General features: G+C 61.8%; 2 protein-coding genes across 4 annotated transcripts in view; both read right to left on the bottom strand.

Annotated features, from left to right (window-relative positions):
• Positions 1-1753: 1753 nt before the first annotated feature.
• CRIP2 (cysteine rich protein 2) lies at positions 1754-12284 on the bottom strand. Of its 2 annotated transcripts, none has more exons than XM_082765759.1 (8): positions 12146-12284; positions 5428-5522; positions 3828-3885; positions 3305-3445; positions 3148-3216; positions 2871-2965; positions 2654-2711; positions 1754-2568 (listed from the first exon to the last, which is right to left on the bottom strand). In XM_082765759.1, exons 1-8 carry the CDS (start codon positions 12186-12188, stop codon positions 2501-2503), a joined length of 627 nt encoding a protein of 208 aa, XP_082621885.1. In that variant the 5' UTR covers positions 12189-12284; the 3' UTR covers positions 1754-2500. The 2 variants fall into 2 exon arrangements, with proteins under 2 accessions (XP_082621885.1, XP_082621886.1); XM_082765760.1 differs by lacking the exon at positions 12146-12284 and adding an exon at positions 5634-5778.
• Positions 12285-19195: 6911 nt separating this feature from the next.
• MTA1 (metastasis associated 1) overlaps positions 19196-23025 on the bottom strand; it is an 80905-nt gene continuing 77075 nt past the window's right edge. The window contains exon 20 of one of the 2 annotated variants that reach the window (XM_082766061.1): positions 19196-20896. In XM_082766061.1, coding sequence (XP_082622187.1) covers positions 20758-20896 — 139 coding nt within the window. In that variant the 3' untranslated portion in view covers positions 19196-20757. The remainder of the gene's footprint in view (positions 20897-23025) is intronic. The other variant, XM_082766062.1, reaches the window with a different exon arrangement.

Genomic DNA, 23025 nt, shown 5'->3' on the forward strand with positions numbered 1-23025 from the left:
AACTTTCTTATCCCACCAGCAAGTCCTAGCTGAAAAAAATAATAAAATACTTGACATCCCCGAGGGGAAAGATGTTTTCCAAGCCCCTTTTGGCAGTAAGGGGCCTTTTTCAGCTCACATAGGTCTCCCAAAAATAAATACAAAAATGCAGCAAGGATTAGAGGCTAGAGCTGCCCTGCCGGCTCGAGCAAAGTGCTGCTGTGCTGCACCAGGACAACCTCAAACCCTTGGCATGCAGCTGGATAACCCCATGTGGCGCCCCAAAACCCCACCAAGTCCTTCAGCTGCCTGCTCTTAGCACCCACCTCATGGGTACCTGGTGGCCACCTTTTGCCACAAGTGGTGCCTGCTGCCCTCACCATGTCCCCAGGCTGCAGGGGAGCACAGAGACAAATGTCACCCACCTGCAGCACAGCAGCAGGGCTCTTCCTTAGCAGAGGCAGGCTTCTCACTTGTGCAGAGCTGAATTTTGTCTATTTTTAGCTTTTTCCCCAATGAAACTCTCTTGAGGAAAAAAAAACGTAAGCAAGAGAAAAAAAAAAAAAAACACAGAGAAGAAAAAAAGCCAACTCCACCCAAACAAAATAAAATCCTGTCTTTGAGGGCTGCCGCCTGGGAGTGGCTCATGTCACACTGTGCCATGCTCAGCCACCCCAGCCACGTCCCCACCCCACGCAGCCCAGCACCATGCCTCAAGCTTCATGTCCCCCCCTTGTGTTGGGTGCAGGCAGCACCTGGAGCACCAGGGGCACTGCTAGCAAAGAGGTGGGTTTATTAAGCTCGTTAATTAATGATGGTAAGTAAATAAGGGTTGCAAGGAGAGCAGCACAGCTTGATTGGTGCCAGCTTGCTGATGTGGCAACAGCTGTGACCAGTGCTGTTGGCCTCCCTGCCACATTGCAGCGTGCCAGGGGCCTCGCCTGCAACTGTATGGGGAGTAATGGGGTACCCCGCTGTACCAGCTGCTGCACGGTGCAGTGCTGCACCCTTGTAGATGTCAGCCACGGGACCAGGGAAGGAGCCTTGGAGGGGTCAGGTCCCCACGAGAACCCCACCAAACACAAACACACACATCCGCATCTTGGGCACAGGAATCGCTGCGGCCGAGCCCATCGTGCCTGGGAAAAGGCTGCGGGCTGCTGCTGCCAGGAGAGGGAAAGCCAGGAGCTCCCATGCCAGCAGCTCCTCTGGCACGATCCTGCTGGGCAACAAAGCCCAGGGAGATGCCACCATGACCAAACGCTCCCTGTGGGCAAGGGAGCAGCTCCAGGGATGCTGCAGCCAGCGTTTAGGCTAACCTTGAACAGCCCTGCAGCTGTGCCACAAGGCTGCAAGACATTTGGGGAGGCAGCAGGCCCAGTTTTCCCCCACAAACATAGCCTTTGGGGCACCTGCTGCTGGGAGGCAACCACTGGTGCTCAGCTGGGCCAGGCTGGAGCTCTGCTTGTGGGGCACTGCAGGTGGCCACTGTGGGACAGCAGCACGGTGGGGGACAAGCAGTGGGGCATGAAGGAAGAAGAAAGCCCTGGGCTCCAGCCACGCTGTGCGGGGGGCTGTAGCAGCACTAAGTGACAAACCTGCTCTGCTCCTGCCTCCAGCCAGGCCATGCCAGGGTGCCCCTGGTGCTCCAGCCCCACCGCCCCGGCACAGGCTGGGGCTGCTCCGTGTTGCTCCAGGAGGAACGGGGCAGGAGCAAGCTGCTGGGAGGCTCCGCGTCCTCCCCACCCGCCCCCAGAGCTCAGGCGCACACCGCATCTCTCAAAACCTTTATTGTCAGCAAATAACAAAAGTCCGGGGGCCCGGGGAGCGCACGGCGCTGGCGCCGCATGGCCCGGCCTGGTGGGCAGCGCAAGCAGCGGGGCTGGGCGTGCGTGCGGGGGACGGGGCGAGACCCGGGCGGCGCCACTCTCCGCAGCCAGGAGCACACTTACAACGGCTTATAAATAAACAACCACGACGAGAAACCTCAGGCTCGGGGGAGCAGGCGGGGAGTACACTGCCCAACCGAGCCGCGAGCCCAATGCGCTCTGCCCCCGGACGTGGGGAGCAGCTGGGCCCCAAAGGGGCGCACGGGTGGGGATGCCCTGGGGGTGCAAGGATGGGGACACGGGGAGGTGCCAGCCCCTCGATTGCTGGAGCTGGGCGTGCAGCCTGGGAAGGAGCAGAGCCCCTAGGGGATGTGGGTGTCACCGGTGGTGGCATCCCCGAATGCCGCGGGAGGCCACGCAGCCACCAAGCTGCCTCCTGTGCTGGGGGGGTGGCCAGAGGGAGGGAGGGGAGGGCAGAGCGCATTGGGACCGAGCAGAGCCGCCTTCAACCTTTGCCTTTAAACACTGAAGCTTATATTAGAGACTATGATATATAACCCGGAGGGCAGGGCCGTCCTGCCCGCAGTAGAGACAGCAGGGAGAGCACAGCTCCGAGGCGAAGGGCCGCTCCAGCTACTTCTACGAGCGGGAGGTTAGTGCGGGGGCACCGGGCGGGCGGGCAGGGGGCTGCCCTACGGCTGGTTCTTCGCCTCGGGGTCTTTGTCGTAGATGTAGCTGCCCACGGCTCCGGTGTTGACGCCTGCAAGGAAGAGGGACACGCACGGGGGTGAGGACACAGGTGGGATGGGTGTTGTTCCCCTCAGTCCTGCGTCCCCAGCACTCACCCTTCGGCCCGAAGAGGATCCCGTAGCAGGGCTTGTGGCAGTAGGGCTGTCCGTCGTGCTGCGCCAGGCAAAGAGACAAAACGTGTCACCCGTGGGGACATGCGGCGCGGGACGCGTGGAGCCGCTCTGCCCTCTCGTGGTGGCACAGCCCGGCTCGCTTTGGCACGACTCTACACAGGGTCCCCATGCTGTGGGGACCCCCTCGGGCTGCCCTTACCTCGGCGTGGCCCCCGGGGGTCAGCGTCTTGCTGCAGCGCTCGCAGCGTAGGCAGGGCCGGTGCCAGTCCTTCCCCAGCGAGGTCACCTTCTCGGCTGCAGAGGGGACAAGCAGGAACGGTCACCCCCACACGTCACCAACACGCAGGGGGCGACCAGAATGCCCCACAGGGACCTCACCTCCATGCATACAGACCCCAGACCCCCTTCCTAGACCCCACACGCCCCAGGGGGCCTGTGGAGACCACGCACCACGCGGTGCCCACTCGGAGCCTTACCAAAATAGACCCTCTTGCCGCAGCGCGGGCACATGTTGGGCTCCCCGGTGAAGGTGGTGACGCTGGAGGCTGGAAGACAAGGGGACACGAGTGTGGGACACCCCGGCCAGCACCCAGCCCAACACCCCTGTTGCTCGTGCCCCCCACCCCTCCTCACCTTTGCTGGGTCCCTTGGGCGGCGCGGCGTTCACCTTCCTCTCCTCCACCTTCACCGGGTGCTCGATGGGCCCCGGGGCGGTCTGCCCCTCGATCTGCGGCTTCTCGTAGATGTAGGACCCGGCACCGCCGATGTTCACCCCTATGAAGGGGGACAGAGGGGCTGCAGCATCCCCGGAGCCACCCGGGGGTCTCCATCCTCCTCCCGGCCCCGTCCCACCTCCCCTGGGCACCCCCGTCCCTGCTGAGCCCCAGCTCCCTTCCTCCTGCCCCAGGCTTTCTGCAGCCACTTGCGGGATGGGAGAGTGACTCCACCTTCTGTTTGAATGGAAAATTGTCTCTTTATTTAATTAAAAAAATAAAAGAGAGAGAGAGAGAGAGACAGCTGTCAGGATTGACTGTTGTCAGGATCGATTCCCCCCTCTCCTATCCCTCTTTACGAAGCAGCTGCAGGTTTGGGATTGCTTCAGCCCACACCAGCCCAACTCCTGGGGCTTTTTAGGGCCACGGGGACCCAGACCTACCTTTGGGGCCGAACAGCGTCGCATAGCAGGGCTTGTGGCAGAAGGGCTTCCCGTCATGCTGGGGAGAGAGCAGTGTTAGGGTGCTGAGCACCGATCCAGCCGATCACCATCCCCATCCCACCCCCTGCCCGGCCCCGGGACATCTCCACGCACCCTGGCAAGGCCAGGAGAGGGCTTCTGCTCAGCTTCACCTCCAGCCTCAGTGCTGTGCCCCTCGCTTGGCCTGAGATCAGAGGCCCCGTGCGGGCACCAGTCCCAGCCCCGCTGCCATCAGCCCCACTATCGGCCCCGCTATCAGCCGGGCTGGCTATCAGAGGAAGGCACGAAGCGGGCGATAAGCACCAGGCCTCTTCTCCCATGCGGCCGCCCACGAGAGGGCTGCCAGGGCCCCAGATAACGTCCTGCAGCTCCACCAGCAGCTTCTCACGGCCCGCTGGAAGCGAGGCCAAGAGCGAAGAAAGAGCGTTTGTCCCTCTGCTTCCACCAGGCCCAGCGCCACAGCACTTCGAGCCCTGCTTTGTGGCCCATGCCCCTGCCCTCTGCTGCAAAACCCCCGAGCCCGAAGCAAGCAGAGCAGCAGGACAGGGTGAGAAGAATCTTCTCCAGCCACCGGAGAGGGAGGTCACGGAGCAAAATGAGCGCAGCCCCTTCCTTCCCTTCCCTTCCCGGTGCAGCTGTGCAGAGGGAGAGGGCTCGGGGCCAGGCGGGCCAGCGGGCAGCTGGCTGGGAGAGAGCAGCTGCCAGGCAAAAATATCAGCGTCCCCAGAGCGCTGCGTGGCGGGAGGGAGGGTAAACATTTAGCCGGTCTCCCCGCGACACCTTCCCAACCTGGCCAAACAAGCTGGCTTTGGGGGGGAAAAAGCTGGGAAGGGCCAAATCCTGCTCCCGGCACAGTCACCGGGGGCTTGGCTGCCGTCGCCCCGGAGCAGAATCCGGCCTTATATGGAGAAAAGGCAAATTCGTGGCCTGAACCCAACCCAAAACGTGCACCCAGCCTCCCCTACAGGGCTGGGGGCTCGCAGCCCGGCCCCGGCCGGCACGGCTGTCCCCGCTGCCACCAGCTGCCCCTCAGCTGCGCCGCTAAGGAGCTGGTGACACTCTGGCATGACAGGCACCCTGCGAGATCCGGGGCACAGCGGGGAGCCACACGAGGCTAACACAGTTGCTCTGAGGGCTCAGCCCCTGCCATCGTGCTCCCAGGTCCTCGTTGGGCACCTTCCCCAAACTGGTTCCCGGGACTTCCCCCTCCCCAGGGCATTGGTGAGCCCAGGAGAGTCCATCAGTTCCCCCCCAGCGTGTCAGCACAGCCCCTGCTGCTTCAGCTTCTCCAAATATTTACATTTTAAATGGATTCGGGGCTTTTTTAGCTCCATTAGTAGCTGCGTGGGGAATGCAAGCGGCTCCCCTTTGGGGCGGCTGCTCCCCTTCCTCCATTCCTGCCTCCGGGCCCTGCAGGTACCAGCACCACGGGCAAGGCCACAGGGAGGCACGGCGAGCCCTGTGCCCCTCGGGCACTGACTGCAAGCCAAGGGAAGGGCTCGTGGGCTGCAGGACGAGGGCAGGATGCCGGGTCTGGCCCCAACCCCCCGGCACCTCTTACCTCGGCGTGCCCGCCCGGGGTCAGGGTCTTGTTGCAGCGCTCGCACTTCAGGCAGAACTTGTGCCAGTCCTTGCCCAGGGAGGAGACCTTCTCGGCTGCGGGGAGACATGAGACAGCGGGTGAGCGACTGCCTGGCACCTCTGCACAAACCCGGGCACGAGAGGGGCTGCGTTTGGTGCGGGGCTGCCCCACCGACGTGCTCGCACCCCTTTCCTTCACCATGCACGCTGGCCACTTCGCTGCAGGCACAGCATCCCCAGGGTGACAGCTCTGTGGTGCCACGGTTGTCCTCCCCAGCACGCCGCTCCGGCAGCAGTAGCACGTTCCTTCCTACTCCCCGTGTCTATTTTTGCTGCCGCGTTACCCCGCGCGGCCCTGCTCCATTCAAATATTTGGAGTTGCCATGCCCACCCGGCCCCACCCGGCCCGTCGTGCCGGCCCCGCCGGCTCCTGCTCATTTTCCTGCCTCCGGCTGGGAGGACGGGACGGCAGGCAGCCCCCGGAGTCACCGAGGAGGGATTTTGGCCCCGGAGGACACCCGGCTGGGGGTGCACGGGTGCGACGTGCGTCCCTGTGCGCTGCAAACCCACAGAGCGGCTGGCTGCAGGCACCAGAAACGGCTCCAAAGCATCCAGTTCAGGGAGGGAAAACGCTTTGAGACCGGTCCCACAAATGCACCTCGTCTGGCTCTGCCTGCAGCATGGCTCCAGGGACCTCATCCCACATCCCCACCCGTGTCCCTCTGCAGGCTCGGGGAACCACTGCGGTTTGTGGGTCCCTTGCTCAGCCCCCAGCTCCTCCCCACCCCGCTCTGGGGTTGGGGTGTCAGCCCCTGCCCACCCACCCCTCTCACACACGCGCAGGCAGCGGGAAAGCAGCGCCTTCCCATTAAAGCCTCCGTAAAACGAAGTGGTAAGGGCCAAATAAAATATTTAACGAGCAAATAAAAGCGCAACCGAAGCTCGGCCCTGCTCGGCAGGAACACCTCCTCCATGGCGGCCTGTTTTCCAGCACCTTTCCCCCCCAAAAAAAAATATAAAAGGACTTCAGCAAACGTCTCCAGCTTGCATCAGGTCAAGTCAGGGGCCAAGAGCTGTGAGGGCAGGTCCTGGCTTCGAGAGCCACCCTCCTCCCAGGGCAAACAGCTGCGCCCGGGGCACACCGCAGCACCGAGATAAGCCGAAATAACCACCCTCAGCACCCCAAACATCAGCCCCGGTGCGAGGCAGGGCGACGGGCGAGCCGCAGAGGTGAAGGCAGAGCTCCCCAAGGGAAGCACGGGCTGGGGGTGCGGAGTCAGCCCGAAGCGTCGCCACACCGTGACCGAGCAAGAGGAGCTTGTGCAGCGAGCAGGAGGCAGGGGCAGGCAGGCTTTGCGCAACCAAAATCCCCGGCGGAGTCAGCAGGCTTCTCACACAGACAGAAATTTGCTGGAGCCCCGGGTTCGGCTGCACGCGGGTCACAAGGGGTGGCACACAAAGGAGACGCTTCCCCGCCAGCCCGGGGCTTTCTGCGTGCACAGCAGCAGCAGCGGGGCCAGCACGAGCCCCGGGTATCCCCGCGTGGCCTCGGCAGGCTGCAGGGGCTGAACTGCATTTGGCCTCGTGGTGACAGTGACCGGACAAACGCCCTGGTGGCACGTGGGTCACGCACGAGACCGGGCTGCTGGGCTGAACCCGCTGCAGGAGAGGGCAGGGGGACGCGCTGCTGCTGCCCGTTCCTCCCCGGCACACAGGGGAGGGAAATGGAGCGTGACCGGCTGAAAGCCGAGCCAGAGGCTCGGGGCCAGAGAGCCACTCGGCTTTGTCACAGTGGCTGCACAGCCAGGCCATTTCGGCTGGGTCTCCTCCACCCCGTTGCACCCCTGGTGCAAAGCAAGGAGCCGCAGGAGGAAAACCCCAGCAGTGTTTTGCAGAGGCCGTGGCACTTACACTTGCTCCTTCCTGCCCCGGGAGATGAGATGCACCCCCGATAACACCTCGGGCAGCTCTAACACCCTGCTGCTCCACAGACCTCGCAGGCACCTGCAGCCCCTGGCAGGGGACAGGGCAGGAGGGACGAGGTGGCTCGGCGCACTGTCCTGCTCCTGGCACATGGGGACATCCCGGGAGCCAGCGGGGACACCCCTTGTCCTCGTGGAGAGACACCAAGCCCCCTGCCAGGCTGCCCGGAGGGTGGTCAGATGTCCCCTGGCCGCAAACAAAGGCTCCCAGGGGACGGGGAGCAGAGCCAGGCGCTCAGACCCCGCTCAGCCGGGGCGGCTTTCGGGCTGCATTGTTCACCCCGGGCAGAGGAAACAGCTTGGAGCCAGCCCGGCCCATTTCCAGGGCAGCGGCGTCCCGTTTGTGCGCGCGCGGCCCCATAAATCACTGCGGAGAGAGAGCCCCAGCGGCCAGATTTCCTGTCACACAGCCACGGCTGCTCCGCGGTTGCATCAGCTCCAGTGACGGCGCCGCCAACCTCATCCCCTGCCACGGCGGGGACCCCCCCGGGACCCCCACCACGGGCACCAAGGAGCCCGGCTGCAGGACCCCGGCCCCTCACCACGCCCCGTGGCACGGCTCCATCCCCACACAGGGAAGCTGGGTGCCCGCTGTCCCCCCCACACTATCCAGCACCCCTGGGGATTTGGGAGGGTTCAGGAGGGCTCTGTCTGCCTGTTATCAGCCCCGCCGTGGGCTGAGCCTGCTGGCAGCAGGGCTCACAGCGAGGGTGGGAACCAGGCAGAGCGGCTGCCTGGCTGCCTCTGCTCCTGGGAGCCAGCCCGCGGCCTCCCCTCCCTCCCCTCCCCTCCCTTCCCTTCCCACTGGGATTTTCCAGCTGGCTTCCCCACTGGGGACGCGCGGCGGCACATCCTATCCCACCCCGGAGCCGAGGCAGATGGAGCAAGGATCGGGATGGGGCTGCTGGGGGAGCTCCACCCCGAGACACCGCGGCTCATCCCCTAATTACCCGCCGTGCCCGGGCAAGGCAGCCGGCGTGGGCGAGCGGCGAGCAGAGCACACATCTTTTTGGGATGGGAACGGGGAAGGAGCCTCCCTCCTCCCCGCCTGGGGCCGGCTGCCGAGCCCTCGCCCAGGCATTTCCAGGGGCTGACATCAGCTCTGCCTCGCCGTGGAGGTGGCGGTGGCTGCGTGCCACCGAGCGGGGCCCGTCCACGCCATCGCCTCCCCGCGTGGACAAAGCCCAGCTCGGCCACGGGGATGCCAAATCCCCGCGGGGACCCAGCGACAGGCAGCCCCGGGGGAGAGGGATGCTGCCAGAACGGCTGCAGATGCGCTTCAAAGCGGTGGCAGGCACAAAGGAAAATTAAACAAAAAAAAGAGAGAGAGAGATGAGAGCTGGTGTTGGGAGGGCACCGGCAGTGCTCCTGCGGGCACGCTCCCCTGGCTCACTGCGATACACAGCCAGGCATCGCCGTGTGGCTGAGCTGCAGCCCCTCGGGATGCTCCTCGCTGCTCCTTTCCCCCAGCCAGGGCCAAGCCCCAGGAATAAGGGGGATATTATATTCCCCCGGAGATGAGCGCTGCCTGCAGGAGCTCCAACAAGCTCCTGGCATCCACACCCCGAGTCCCCGAGCTCGTGGCTCCCGGGGGATGCAACTGGATAGGAAGCACCGTCTGCCTTTGTCTGCCTTCTGCCAGCCTCGCTCCTTCTGCTCGGGGCCCTGCATCGCCACGAGATGAACAGTCAGTGCGCAGGGTGAGCCCGGGCAGGCGCACACACCGGCAAAACCTCTCCCGGGTATCTTGCCTCCCTGTCCCGCTGGTGCCCCAAGGGCTCGGGCCAGGCCTGCGGCCACGCAGCACAAAGAGAGGTGGCAGGGGATGCTCGGCACCTCCCCGCGAGCTGCAGCCCCGCAGCACGCCCCAGGACCTGTCCCCCACGCTCCCTGCCCCGTGGCACGGGCACTGCCACCCCATCGCCGCTGGAAGCGGCACCAGGGCACACGCCCTGCTCTCCGTATTTGATCGTAACGTTACAGAGACATATTTTCCATTACCCCTTGCTTGGGCGTTCCCACTCCACCTTTCCTCTCCTTTCCACCCCCCTCCCCGGTCCTGCCACCTCTCCCCATCCACGGGCTGCTACCGGGGACCACGAGGCTGGATGGAGCACGGGGAGCTCGCACCGAGCACGAGCTGACCCAGTCCTCATCCCTCGTGCTCGAGGTGCAGCACAGAGGCTCGGGGCACCCCCAGCAGCCTGCCCAGGGGACAGGGACACAGCCACAGCCCCGCACCGAGCACAGGCCCACGGCAGCCGTCGCCGTGCCGCGCACAGGGAGCAGCCCCTTTGTTAGCAGCCGGGTGGAAATCAAGCCCTCCTGCCTCTGCTGGCTGCCCACTGCAACGAGCAGCGCCTGGCCAAGGACGGCGGTTACTTATTAATTGCAGGGTGGCTTCTGCAGCTTGGATTTCTTCTCGGGCTCAGCATGGAGAGCACCCCGGCACGCCGCAGCCATGCCTCCGAGCCACCAGGGGTGAGCCCTCCGAGCAAGGCTGGCTCGCACCCACACGCACACCCACGTGCCCGTGTTGTCCCCGGGGTTTTCGGGTGCCTCGTGCTCAGGAATCGCCGCGCGGGAACACAGGAAGCTTCCCGCGCCGCCGTCCCGGCCATCCCTGGGAAAAGGGCAGGAAGGGAGGCGGAAAGGCTGGGTCACGGCTCCCGGCCCGCGCAGCCGGGGGACCCTGCAAAACTCATTTAAGGCTGGTAGCACAAAAGGGAGCTCAGGAAACGCGCGGCGCTTCGGCTCCGGGTGACGCCGCTCCCTCCGGCACCTGCCAGCATGGGGGCAGCGAGCGCGTACGGGGCCGGCCCCAAAAGGGGAAAGGTTGGCCGAGCCGAGCCGAGCCGAGCCGAGCCGCCCAGTCCTGCTGGAAACAGCGGCGAGCAGATCTGAACGCGCTTAAAAAAAAAATAGAAAAAAAAAAAAAAAAGCCAGCAAACTATTTTTATATTTCCCTATGCTTTTTAAAGAATAAAAGCTCATTCTGCAGCTCAGGAAACGCCCACATCCTTCTGACTACAGGGAGGAGTCTGCTGGATTTTTCCAGGGAGCTCGAAGCAACAGGCGGGCTGGAAATGAGTTTTCCACCGGTGCCCAGCGCCGGTGGCTTGGCCAGCGCTCAGCCAGCGGGCGGGCGGCCCGCGGGACCCGGAGCGGGACGTGGTGGCATTTCTCACACGTGACCCCAAGCTACAACGCCAGGCATCCAAGACCCAGGGCTGCCAGCGTTCATTCAGCACCAGCGGCCGTGCTCCTGGGCAAGCCGGGCTTTGTCAGAGGGGCTCCTTGCTCCGACAGGGGCGGCCACGGAGCACCCCAAAGCCCCGTGCCGGGATCCCGCTGCGGGTAACCCCTGCCCCATCTCGTCCCAGCCCCCGGGACGGCTGGCACGGAGGTTTTGCTCACTTCCCCTGCGCTGAATAAACCCACACGGGTTTATTCCGTGGGAGCCTGGGCGGTTCCTCGAGGAAAAGCCGAAGACGTCAGCGGGGACGCGCTCCAGCCTATTTCAACACCGAGCGAGGAGAAGTTTTTTGGCCAGCTCCCGCTTTGACTCACTCCCACGGGGTGCCGGGGGGGACAGTGTCACCGCCAGCCACCTCCCTCCTGCCACCCCTGGGTGTCCCCAAGGGGGACAAGACGAGGGGAGCCAACCCAGACCTGCACAGGGGTGTCCTGGCCACCTCCAGGGAGCTGCGGGAGGGAAGAGGGTGGCACACATGCGGGGAGCAGCTCCGTGTCCCCCTGGCCATCGCCCCGACACATCCCCTCCGGCGGGGCAGGAGGAGCCGCGCTGACCCCATGCCGGCCGTGCCCAGCTGGCCGGACAGACGGGCTATTTTCTGCTTAAAAAGGAAAAGATTCACACGAGGCAGGACATCCAAGAGGCCGAGCCGTTCCCACCCCCACACAAATAGGTTTATTTAAAGGAGGAAGACAGCAAATTCCTATTTCTCCGTGTTTACTTGGAGATGGCCGGAAAGGAATGAAAGCTGCCGGGGCTTCAAACACCCGGGCACCTCCGGCTCCCTGCGGGATTCCTCCACAACCAAATGGGACGGGGACGGGCCCTGGTGCCTGGGAGGGGCACACACAGGTGGCACCCCCAAATCGCCCCGCAGCGGGATGCCCAACAGAGACCCCATTGCCCCCAGCCGGCCACCACCCCACCCCGGGCACACTGAGGCAGAACCCCAAGCCCTGACCCTTTGGGGGCACCCCGCAGAACCCCAAAATGTGGGCTGCTCACCCAGCTGGAGGGGGCTAAGGGGATCAGCACACCTGGCCACGGTGTCGCAGGGCGCAAATTGGCCGGGGTTGGGCACGCCTGCACCTGCCACCTCCTGCTGCCCCGCACCAAGGGACCCCAGCACCGGGACCCCCCCCCGGCCCATTTTCCCCCCCAGGGTCACCCCCAACCCTGCGGACACCGGGACGCCCCCCCCAACCTCCCCACGTACACGGGGCTGGGCGCACCCGGCACACCCAGGACGCCACTCCCCAAGCTTCCCCACCCCAAACCCGGGGGGTGCGGGCAGCACCCCCCCAGCACCACCCGCCCCAGGACCCCCGGCAGCATCCCCCAGCTCGGCCGGGGGCTGCGGGGTTGGGGTGGGGAGGAGGAGGAGGAGGGAGCCGGGCGGGGATGCGCTCCGGGCTGGGGGGACCCGGGGATGCAGCGGGGACCCCCGGGGGGGCGCTCACCGAAATACACGGTCTTGTCGCACTTGGGGCACTTGGATGCCATGGCTGGGGAGCGGAGCGGTGCGGAGCGGAGCCGTGCCGAGCCGTGCCGAGCCGTGCCGTGCTGTGCCGAGCCGTGCGCCCCGCTCCGCCCGGCCCCCGCCCATTGGCCGCGCTACCGCCGGGGGGGGCCCGGGGCGGGGCTGTGCGCAGCGCCCCTGCTTGGCACGGCTCGGTTTGGCTCAGTTTGGCTCGATTTGGCTGGGTTTGGCTGGGTTTGGCTCTGCAGGGCTCGGCTCGGCTCGGCACGGCCCCAGCGCGGCAGGTGCGCGCTGAGCGGGGTCCCGCGGGCCGGCGCTCAGCCCCCGGCCCCCAGTCCTGGGGGTGTTGGGGAGAGCGTGGGGGAAGATTTGGGGGCCTGACCCCTTCCCTGGGGGCAGTTCCGGCCCTCCCGCCCGGCCACACGCGTGCTGGGGTGCAGGGATGGATGGGGTCAGGTCACCACCACCGCCCCGGTGCCCCTGCGGTGGGAACAAGGGGGTGCAGGCAGCAGCCCCCCGCCCTACAAAGCACTGTGCGTGCACGGGGCCACCTCAGGCACGTTTTTTTCTGGATGGGATAAGCAAAAAAGGCAGATGAAGGGGCACAAGAGGGGAGACCTTGATGGGGGAACGAGGGCGAGAGCAGAGATAACGCCGAGGCGTGGAGCACGGCACGTCTCCCCCCCAGGGCTCCCGTACCCCCACGGCACAGCCCAGCACAGCAGCGCTGCCCACGGCCCCGCGTGCTCCTGGGGCCTTTCCCCTGCCAGTGAATCCCCGCGCCATTTTGCTCCGTTGCCATGGGAACTGCCATGTCAAAAATCCCTCCGGCACGGAGCGATGCGCGGGGAGCCCCGCGGTGCAGGAGGGGGATCCCGGGGAGCCCCACCGAGGGGCCCCGCGGCCTCGCTCGTCCCCAGCCCGGCACCCGTCAACAGGAAATCTGCCCGCGGAGCCCATTTCATTGCATTATTCATCAGCCCGCAGCCCGGCTCTCCCCCTGCTCTCCTCAGATAATTCCTCCTTTCTCTGCCGTCAGCTGGCGCGCAGCCGCCCGGCCCCCGGCACGGGGACGGCACCGGGCGGCGAACCCCGGCGCCGAGCGGCGCCCAGGGCCACGCACCCCAGCAGGGTGTGGGGACCCGCGGTGGCCAGGCGGCCCCGTCACTCCGGGCCCAGCTGCTGCCACCACAACGCGGGGCTTTGTCACCAGCAGGGTCCCCGTCCCCACCATGGGGATGGTGCTCCCATGGCACCGGTGGCCACCGCAGGCAGGCGGGGAGCTGCGGGCTGCTGGTCCCTCTGTGGCACGAGCCCACCGCACCCTACATGCTCCTGTGTCCCCACGCTGGTCCCAAAGGGGCTGGGGGGCCCCGCACTTCCCCCACAGGCCCGTCAGCACAAGTCCCTCTGCAAAATGAGGCTGCGAGGGACAGCTCTGGAGGAGCAGGGCTCAGCCTTTGCTCATCTGCTGTCCGAATCCCTCCGTAGCAGCTGGAAATCTCAGCTGGTGCCCCAGCCTCGCTGGCTACAGAGGCAGGAGGAGAACAGGGAGGAGGAGGAGGAGGAGGAGGAGGAGGAAGGCTGCACCCCCCCAGTGCGCACACACGGAGCAGCCGCAGGCGAAACCCCAGGCTTAGGCAGCATCCGAGGGCTTTTCGCGCACACGGGCCGGGGGGACTTAAGGCAAATCACCTAAAGGTGCGAATCCCTGCCCGCAAATGCGCTAAATCCCAAGCGGATATGCTCGCTGAGGAGCAAAGTGGCTTTAGCTTGTCCCCTCTTAATCTGCCCCCGCTCAGCTTCCGCGTGCCCCCGCACCCAGGGCCTGGGGACGGCGGGACAGGTGACTGGGGTGGCACCGGGGGCACACTCCCCAGGCTCTGCCTTTTTCCTCAGAAAATCGGGGGCTCCCTCCCTCCCTCTCTCAGCAGCTCCGGGTTTCCCTGACAACAGGCACGAAGCCTCCTTCCCGCAGCCACGAGCCCCGGGGAGCTTTGTGGTGCGGCGACGTGGGCCACGCACCTCGCTCAGCGCCGGGGGTGTCCCTCCGAGGGGACCACCGTCCCCCCCCGGCAGCGGGTGACCCATTTTCCTGCGGTCTCACCCAGCCCAGCCCTGGGATTCCCTAAGCCGCCGCCGCCAGCTGGCTGCATGGGCTGGGGAAGCTGCACGGCACCGCGCAGGGCTCCTGGGTCACCGCTCCTCTGATGGGGAGCCCTGCTGGGAAGGGGTGAGGGGGAGCAGAGCTCCCCGACCCCACAGCACCGCGAGGCCGGGATCGCCTCCGCAGGAAGCCGGAGAGCCGGCCAGGACCTCGTCCTAGGGCAGGTCAACCAGAGAGCTCTCGGCCAGGCTGCGAAGGGAAGGCAAGAAATAAATAAGGGCTAACTGCCCCCCAGCTGCCTCGCCTCTGGCTCACCCCTCTCCCCCGCTCCGGCTCCCCTCCGCTCTCCCGCCTGCCTTCAGATGGGAACGCGGCGGAAGGGCCGGCGCTGCGCAGCCTTCCCCTCCGCGCCTTTCCCTCACATTTTCTGGCACCTCGGATCAGTTGGATGCGTTACAGGGCGAGAAGAGACTGGAGGGAAAAGGATTTAGGGGAAAAAAAAAAAAAAAAAAAAAAAGAAAAAAAGAAAAAGGAGGTTAAGGGGGAAAAAAAGCTGTTGCTTGCTGGGTTCGCCCAGAGGACAGCCATCGGAGCACAGTCCTCCGATGTTGGGGTCCCCCAGTTTATGGGGTTATTTGTCCCTCCTAAAGCGCCCACATCCCTGGACAAGCCCCGCAGCATAATTTAGGGCCCCTGGGTGGGGGGCAGAGGCTGCAGCGTGCCGGGGCTGGCGGGCCCTGGGTCTCATCAGGCGGCACATGCCAGCGCCTGGGGCTCGGCACGTCACCACCTCGCCCCCGCGCCCGCTGCGCGCAGCCCCGGCCCCCCACTTGTCGCTCCTCTCCTTTAAAAGGCATCCCAGGCCCCGTGGGTATCGCAGGGCAGATAGCGCTGTCACGGGGCCCGGGATAAGCAGGGCTGCGTCCTGCCCGCTCGTCCTTGCCAGTGACAAAGGAAGGATGTCCCCGCGTCCCCTTCCCAGGGGGCTGCAGCCTCCACGCTGCCGCCGTCCCTGCGGGCTCAGCCCTCGGTTTGTCACCGTGGCCTGGGGGGCACCGGGCTGCTGGGATGCGCCTGGCTCATGGCACACGAGCAGGGACCCGGGCTGGGCACTGCTGAGGATTTCTCCCTGGGGAAGACGCGCTCCTGGACACCACCAGTAGCTCCCAGCACGGGGCAGCGACGTGTGGTGACAATTAAATGAGGGTACAGATGCTCCTGATAACAGCAGCGAGCTGCTTTCCTTGCTATAAACATCTCCTTGGCTCCGAGCTGCCAGCACTTACTGGGCCCAAGCACCCATTTGACTTCAAGGCATTTCCCCGAGTGCCCTGCTCGAGGGGAAGACAAACAAGCAGCCCTTGAGGACCCACTCAGGGCCGCGCAGAAGTTCCCAAAGGGCAGCTCCCGAGGTGCCAGCACGAGGCTGGGCGCCAGGGTGGTGGCACAGCACAGAGCTCGCACAGCTCAGGCAGCGGGTGTTACGCCTCGGTGAGGTGGGATACGCACCCAAAAATGGGTCTGAAACCCCAAAAAAAGGCAGCAAAGCACCCAAGGGGGGAGTGTGCAGTGCACGGCTGGGCACAGCACCGCTGGCCCTTCGCCAGTGCTGGCTCTGGCCCTGCTCTTCCATGGCGAGGACGGGGTGTCCCGGGCACAGGCTGTGCTCGGAGGCGGTTTTGGTGGCAAAGTTCAGCTCCTGGCTGCAGGAGGCGGCACGGGGCCGTCTGCGATGAGGGGACGTGGCCAAATCCTACAGTGAGGGGCGCTGAAGGTGCCTCTCCCCGCAGGCAAGGAGGAGGCTGGGTCCACGGCACCATCACTTGCACCACGAAGGCGGTGAAATCGCAGGGTTGAGGCTGCTTCAGCCCTGTCCTCGTCCTTTTCCCAAGGCCGAGGAGATGGGGACGAGGCCCTGGCCCCAGCAGGGACAAGATGCAGGGCCTGGCCCCTTGCAGCCCTGCAGACTTTGCCCCTTGCCCAAGCAGCCCGGCTGAGCAGCCGCCTCTGGAATGAGCCGAGAAAACAGACATTTCTGGGCACTGCGAGCCTGGCTCCACAGCCCCCAGACACAGGCACATAAAAATGCTAAATATTTGCTCGGAGGAGCGCTCGCCAGCTGCCTCTGCTCCCGCCTGCCCCCGCTGTCCCTCCTCTCGGGAACGGGGACGACCTCGGGCTGCTTTACGCCGCCTGCCGTGCCCCAGCCCTGCAGCTGCCGGCACCGAGCTGGAGCCACAGCGAGGGGCTCGCGCCGGCACCTGCTGGGGCTGGGAGCAGGGAGCGGAGGCGGAGAGGCCGGCCCGGGCCAGGCTCACTGCTCCTGAGGAATTTGCCAAGCGAGCCAGGAGCAGGGCGAAGCTGGCTGACCCGCTGGGAAAGCGGGGCAAGGGGGGCACGGCCTTCCCGCGCTCCTCCTCGCAGGCTTCCCACGGTAAAAGCGGCTCGGGGCACGCAGCGCCTCCTGCTCGGCCCATCCGAGTTTACTGCCTGCCTCCCCGGATGCGTTGTGACCATCAGGTCCCCCTACCGGGCTCCAACCCAAAACGTGCAGGGCCAAACCTGAACCTTTCAGTTCCCAGGAAGGGCCCCGGGGATGCGCAGCGAGGACCACGCTTGTTGAAGACGTGCTCGTGCCCCAGGGGCGGGGATCACGGCTGATCCCATCACCATTGTCTGTTGTAGGCTCTCACAGAAGAAGCATTCACCGAGCAGCACATTTACAGAAAAAACACAAACAAACGGAGCAGTAATGAGGCAGCTGGAGGAGCCGGTCGTGCCACAGCTTGCCCGCTTGCAGCGTTCTCATTTCCAGCGTAACGCCGCTGCCAACGCTCCTTTCAGCTTCGGTGTGGTTTTAAGCCCTCGAAATGAAAACACGGAGGGTCCTGCTTCTGCATTAAACCCCTCCTCCCTCCGTCTCAAAGCAGACTGGAAGGTTTCGGGCACAGCCTTCCTGCAGGGTGGCACTGGGTGGCATTGGGGCACACCGACCCACGCCACCCCTCGGCTCGCCGCCGGCTCCGTCCTCGCGCCAAGCGTCCGCCCAAGCTCTGGCTTGTGTAACGCCGAGGATCCAGAGCCTGGAGCAGAGCTGGCACAGGTTCCAAATTTCCATTTCAAAGGGAATTTCGGCATGTATTTCGCTTTACAACTCCACAGCAGTGTCCCGGTTACAGCCCGCCCCCCCCGTCAGGGATTCACGGTGCAGAGTCGGGAGTTTTGGTCGCGCTTTTTTCTTTCCACGCTATTCCAGCAGCGCTGTCACCGGCAGCGTGCTGCCCTCACCTTGCCGTGCCAGGAGCACAGATCGCTGCGAGCGGATACTGACAAGCCAGCACGGTGCAAAAACCCAGAGTAAAAGAGCAAAGCAAGCTGCTTTTCCTCCTGGCTCTGCATCGTGGAGCAAACCTACCCCAAATCATCTGGCTGGGGCTCCCCCCGTTGAGCACGTGCTGTCCCCTTCCCTCTCAAGGGCTGCACAGGAGGTGGAGGGGACAGTGAAAAATAACTGCTGCCCCAGCTGCGTGTACCTGTTTGCAAGGCTCTACAGCAGGAAAATAAATAGATAAAAACATTAAAGACATTCCCTGCAACAGCAGCAGGGGAATGAGAACGTGATTTTCAGCAGAGGAGAGGTTGGTCTGGGAGAGGCAGGGCTCAGGCTCGGACAGGTCAGCGGTGGGACCGACCGCTTCGTGGCACTTGTTGAGACCTGCTCATTTTCTGTGGTTGCTAAAGGTGCCTTCCCAGGCCTCTTCCCAAGCAGGTACAAACGGAACCAAGGCGGTGAAACACGAGGGAGTGAAGCCTGCTGTAATATATTTAAAAATGGCATCCACATTAAAGGCCACGCGAGGGATCCTTCAAAGTCACGGCAGCACAGGATATTCTCTCTACTTGCCCGGACTCATTTCCAAAGTAACCTCTGGAGCCGCTCCAGGAAAGCTTTTAAGTCGGTGGAAACTGCAGAGCTGGCACCCCCAAGTGGTTTCTCTGAGCCACTTCGTGTGCCCTGAGCTCTCCTCATCTCCCACCAATAGCTCAGACATCAGCTCCTCGTCCTGCTGCGGATGGGCTGGGGCTGATTTGGACACAGACCTTTCAAAGCCGTCTCTTTCAGATTTCATTTTGCAACAGGGAGACTCCTCGGAGACCTTTCCCTTGCAGAGAAAAGCCAAGTGTTACAAAACCTTCCTGCTGTCAGCAGGATTTCTTACGTACCCAGAATTAATGCCGCAGGCCGACGAAGGCGAAGTAGAACTGCCAGAGGACTTTGGCACCGTCCTGCACCGTGCTCGCGGGCGGCCCGGAGGCTTTTTGTCTGGTAAGCTCGGTGCCCTTCACACCGAGTATCCTTCAGGATCGGCCGCCCCTCCTGCTTGTAAGTCTTGGAGAGGAAAACGTGAAAGGACAAACCTCTGCTAAGCTGCACACCTACTCGCAGCCAGAGTAAACCTCGCCACTCCCAGGCAGCAACCGAGGACAGGCAGATCCCACTGCTTACCCCAGCAAGGAGCAAACGTAGAAACGTAGGAAGGAGGCACTTGGACGCCAGCAGGTTCAGCTGCTAACCCCCAGGGATTTCTTTCCTCCTGCCACATGTCCGAGCCGTGCCACCCCTGGGTGCGATGCACGAGGCACGGCAGACAAAAGGCTCATTCAGAGCTCCGGCGTGGCATCTGCTGCGGTGCTTGAAAGGAGGAGGAAGTGGGATTCGGAAGCGTCAGAAATATGTAAACGGCGTGTAAGGGGAATGGAGCCATGAACGGCTCTCGCCCCGCTCCACACGGCTGCACGGCCACGCGAACAGCGGGGAGCACAACGCAGCCCTCGGGGGGGAAGGAAGGAGCGCGGGCACCCCGAGCAAGGGCCCCGGCAGCTGTTCCACAAGAGACAAAAAGCAGATGTTTCACAAAAAGCTCACTTTCCAGGTTTATTAAGTAAAGTTAACTGAATCGTTTTCATTTTGTGGGGATTCCTTTCTGTCTAACCCGGGGGGGGGGGGGTCAGCAGAGCTGCACAGAATCACGGTTGGACTGTGATAACCCAAATACAACTTTGGCTCATCTCACTGCTGACACATATGGAATGACTCGGGGGTTATTACATGCTGTGTCTGCTGGAGGCAGGTACATGTACAGATCAGCACAAGTTGCAAATGATAGTTTACATCCTTTCAAAAACAGAGCAGGGCATTCAGCAAATGCACTGCCATGAGAAGACATATGAAAAAGAAATTATACAGACTTGCAAATACATAAGAAGTTCAAGAGATGCAAGAAACCTCAAACACAAGAAATGTCAAGGGGGGGGGAAAAAAATAAAACACTTAACTTCAGACACAATGTGTTCAAATTAAAACCCAGCTGTAATTTCAACTCCCGTCCAAATGGGAAACGTACAGCAACGCAATTTAAGAGGAACCAGGTTTTGTCCTGGGGAAGAGATGTGTCCAAAAACACGGATGCACAAACAGGTTCAGAATTCTAAGCAAAATGTCCCTGGGCATTGGTGTACTTGACTCTTGGAGCCAGAGCAAAGCAATTCATTACACTTGCTGCACTGCTGGGCCTACTGCTGGGTCTCGGTGCTACGACAGCACGTAGGGTTCCAGGCGTCAGCGAGAAGGCAGCACGCAAACTGCTGGTTACAGAGAGAACTGCTGCAAGCCAGATCTCCCAGGGATCGACTAGAGTTAAGGACACCTAATTCGGGTAGCCTGGCCTCCACTGCACACGGTAGTGTAATGTTCTGCAAGGGTCTTCGGTTCTTAGCTCACTCCTTTCTCAGCCTGAGTTGTTGCTGTCTTGTGCATGAGCACAACTGGCCGTGCAAAATTATCCAAAAAACAGAAGGGACAGGACCAAAGAAAACTGGCTGAACCTGGGGCTGGCTTTCAGCTCCTATTTCCAAATATCGGTTAAAGGTTGGAAATTTATCTACAAAAGAAATAATATAAATGAAATAAAAAATGGCACCGTCCACAAAATTAAAAAAAAAATCTTACAACACAGCCTCGTAAAAACGGCTTTGCAACGAGAGCTCAGTCACAAAATGAAGGGTTCTAGCTCTTCGTACATCGGAAGAGGAAACAAAGCTAAAAAGTACTAGTCCACATTCTCTTAATAAGTTAAACTTACTTTCCCTCCCCCTGTCTACAAAAGGGGTAGAAGCAAAGGGGAAAATAGGCTACCAAAAATAAAAATAAAAAGAAAGGAGAGAGAAGGAGAGAGCACGCGCGAGAGAGAGAGAGAGAGAAAGAGAAAAAGAGAGAGAGAGAGAGAGAGCGAGCAGTCTGTGGTCAGAGGCTCAGAGCAGGGCTGAGTTCCTTTTAAGGGTTTAAAAGATGCAAAACAGCTCCTCAGAAGTTCCCTCTCTTCAACAGTTAGTTCAATGCTGTAGCCATAGAAACTCAAGTATACATCGGAGGAGAGATTCTTTCGGGCAGATCCACCGGCGGCCAGAGCGCTGCTCAGCATGTGTTAATCCTCAATGATTATGGGTTCATCGTTCATGGGCTGGCGCAGCTGCACTGCCTGGATGGGCCGGAGGATAATGGGCTTGTAAGGGCGTCTGGCGGCTCGCTTGGCTTCGGAGGAGGAAAGCAGCTTGCGGATTTTCCTGCAGACAGAAGGGAAGAAAGGAGACTGTTACAGAGACCCAGGGCTCAGGCATTGTGGGCTTCTCTGCTTCCCCGAGGGAAGCCAGGCCTGCACACGCAGGGGCTGCTCCCTGAGGGGACGGCTGCTGCTGTTTGTTTTGGCAGCGTCTGCCCCAGGGAACTTTTGTTTTGCCCTGTGTAAGCCGTGCCAGTGAAGAGGCAACTGCTGTCGCTGGTCCAGAGCCCTCTCCCTGTCCCTGGAGAGGAGCAGAGGACGCCCTGCTGCAGTTTCACAGGACCGGGGTCTCCTGCTGTAAGCACAACACACGAAATAGTTACGGCAGCCAGCTCCCACACCGCTGATTTCCTTTGGTGCATGCAAACACACCCGGCACAACGTGCTGCGGACAGCTTTGTGGGAATTTCCAAAGCCTGGTTACAACAAATCCCTTCTGGCAACCTCGGTTGCTTCCCCGCCTGCCCATCCATCTCCAGCAGAGCTCTCAGACATCTCCCGCTCCAAGCAGGTGCACGCAGCTGCCTCTTCAACAGGAACCCGGCCCGGCAGCATCTCGTCTCCCACGAGCTGTGCCCCGAGGCTGAGACAGTCACTAACGAGGGAACCAACCCCGGGGACTTGTCCTTCCCCAGCACCACTAACAGGGTGTCCCCCCTTCTTCTCTGCATGTGTCTGACCTAGGAACGGGCGATATTCAAGTCTTGCATTTGTTAAGTTTCCCTACACGTTACAAGGCTGGCAGTGAGTCTGGTCAGAGGCAGGAAGCAGATTTCCGTCAGGAGAGAAAGTAAAACACAGAGGGGGACACGCTGCAGGCTTGGAATTAGAAAAACAAGGTGGAAAGAAACAATGCAGAATGATTACTCGCTTCCTTCGGACAACACCAGGCTTAGGGCTAGAGGAAGTGCCTTGAAAAAAGGCAACGCAGCAACAACAATAAAATGTACGATATAATTAAAATGAGAAAATCATTTCCAGAACACGTTCCAGTGGTCAAAGATTAGAAAGGAAGGTGCTAAATATTCACAGCAGCAGCCCACCAGGACCCATTATACACACACAGCCTCCCTTCAGCTCAGGGCCCGGGATGATGAGGGGTGATGAGGAAGCCTGTCCTCACAGCCTCCTTCCCTCAAGGTTTAACCCAGCAGGAGAGGTCTGGCACTGCACTGGAGGAAGGGCAGCCACATGGCTTTACAATCCACTACTGGACCATCCGTCCCTTGTATTTTTGATTACTCGGCATTGTTGGGGCCAAATTTCTCTTAAAAAGACACATTCTCAGAAGAAGCTGGACAAAATACTCCCCCAACCCCCAATATGCCCTTCGTGCCACCAGCACGGACAAACCAACACCTTCAGGTGATCATTTTCCATCGGCTGCAGTCCGATTTGGTTTCCTCCTTGTGCTTTTTGCCCAACTGAACAGAACAAACCTTCTACATATATAAGAATAGATGGGTCTTCTGTTTTGCTCTGTGTCCCTGCTTCTTCTAAAGCTGACAGGACATGGGGTGGGGAAAGGAGAGAGCCGGGTGGAAGCGTGTGGGAGCAGGGGGAACCTCGATGTGCTGATTTTTCAGACTCACTTGGCTGAAGCTGCCTTACTGTTGCAGGCAGTGGAGCTTCTTGCCGTGTCTGTGTGTGCTGTTAGACACCGCCACCAGAAATACGTCTCTCAGCAGTTCTAGATTCTGATCAGGTCACACTCTGCCTCCACTTGCATAAATTATACGTGCCGAGCTCCGTACTGCGAGGCCTGCATTCAAAGACTTGTTCCTTTCAATCTACCAACTTTTCTCATTGCTCCCTCAAAGCTATCCGGTTTTCTAGCACCGTTCTCAGCAGCACCACACAAAAGGAGACAGAGAGGGGGGGTAAAATTTCAGGAGAACCTACTTTCTGTGACAGAAAACACAGCCTGACCCTCAGCTGGAGGATGATATGCAGATATTGCAGTCAGATTGATTGCTACGGAGCCAACACAAAGCTCAAATTGTTTCAGAGCTCACAAACAAGCCTTACATTCTTGATGCTGGAATGCAGCAGATGGTTCAGGGAAAAGTTCGAGGTGAAACGCCCAGCAGAAAACCCGTGCCGCTTACAAAGCTACATCGCTCAAGCTTCCCT

Source organism: Aythya marila, assembly GCF_965140915.1.
Source record: "Aythya marila genome assembly, chromosome: 8".
NCBI lineage: Eukaryota > Metazoa > Chordata > Aves > Anseriformes > Anatidae > Aythya > Aythya marila.

What these genes read in the sequence shown, in the direction of transcription:
- CRIP2 (XM_082765759.1), bottom strand. Translation starts at nt 12,188, where the DNA reads ATGGCATCCAAGTGCCCCAAGTGCGACAAGACCGTGTATTTCG. An exon ending in CGACAAGACCGTGTATTTCG is followed by an intron (nt 5,523 to 12,145) that starts GTGAGCGCCCCC and finishes GTCTCCCCGCAG; the next exon opens with CCGAGAAGGTCTCCTCCCTG. An exon ending in GATCCTCTTCGGGCCGAAGG is followed by an intron (nt 2,569 to 2,653) that starts GTGAGTGCTGGG and finishes TCTTCCTTGCAG; the next exon opens with GCGTCAACACCGGAGCCGTG.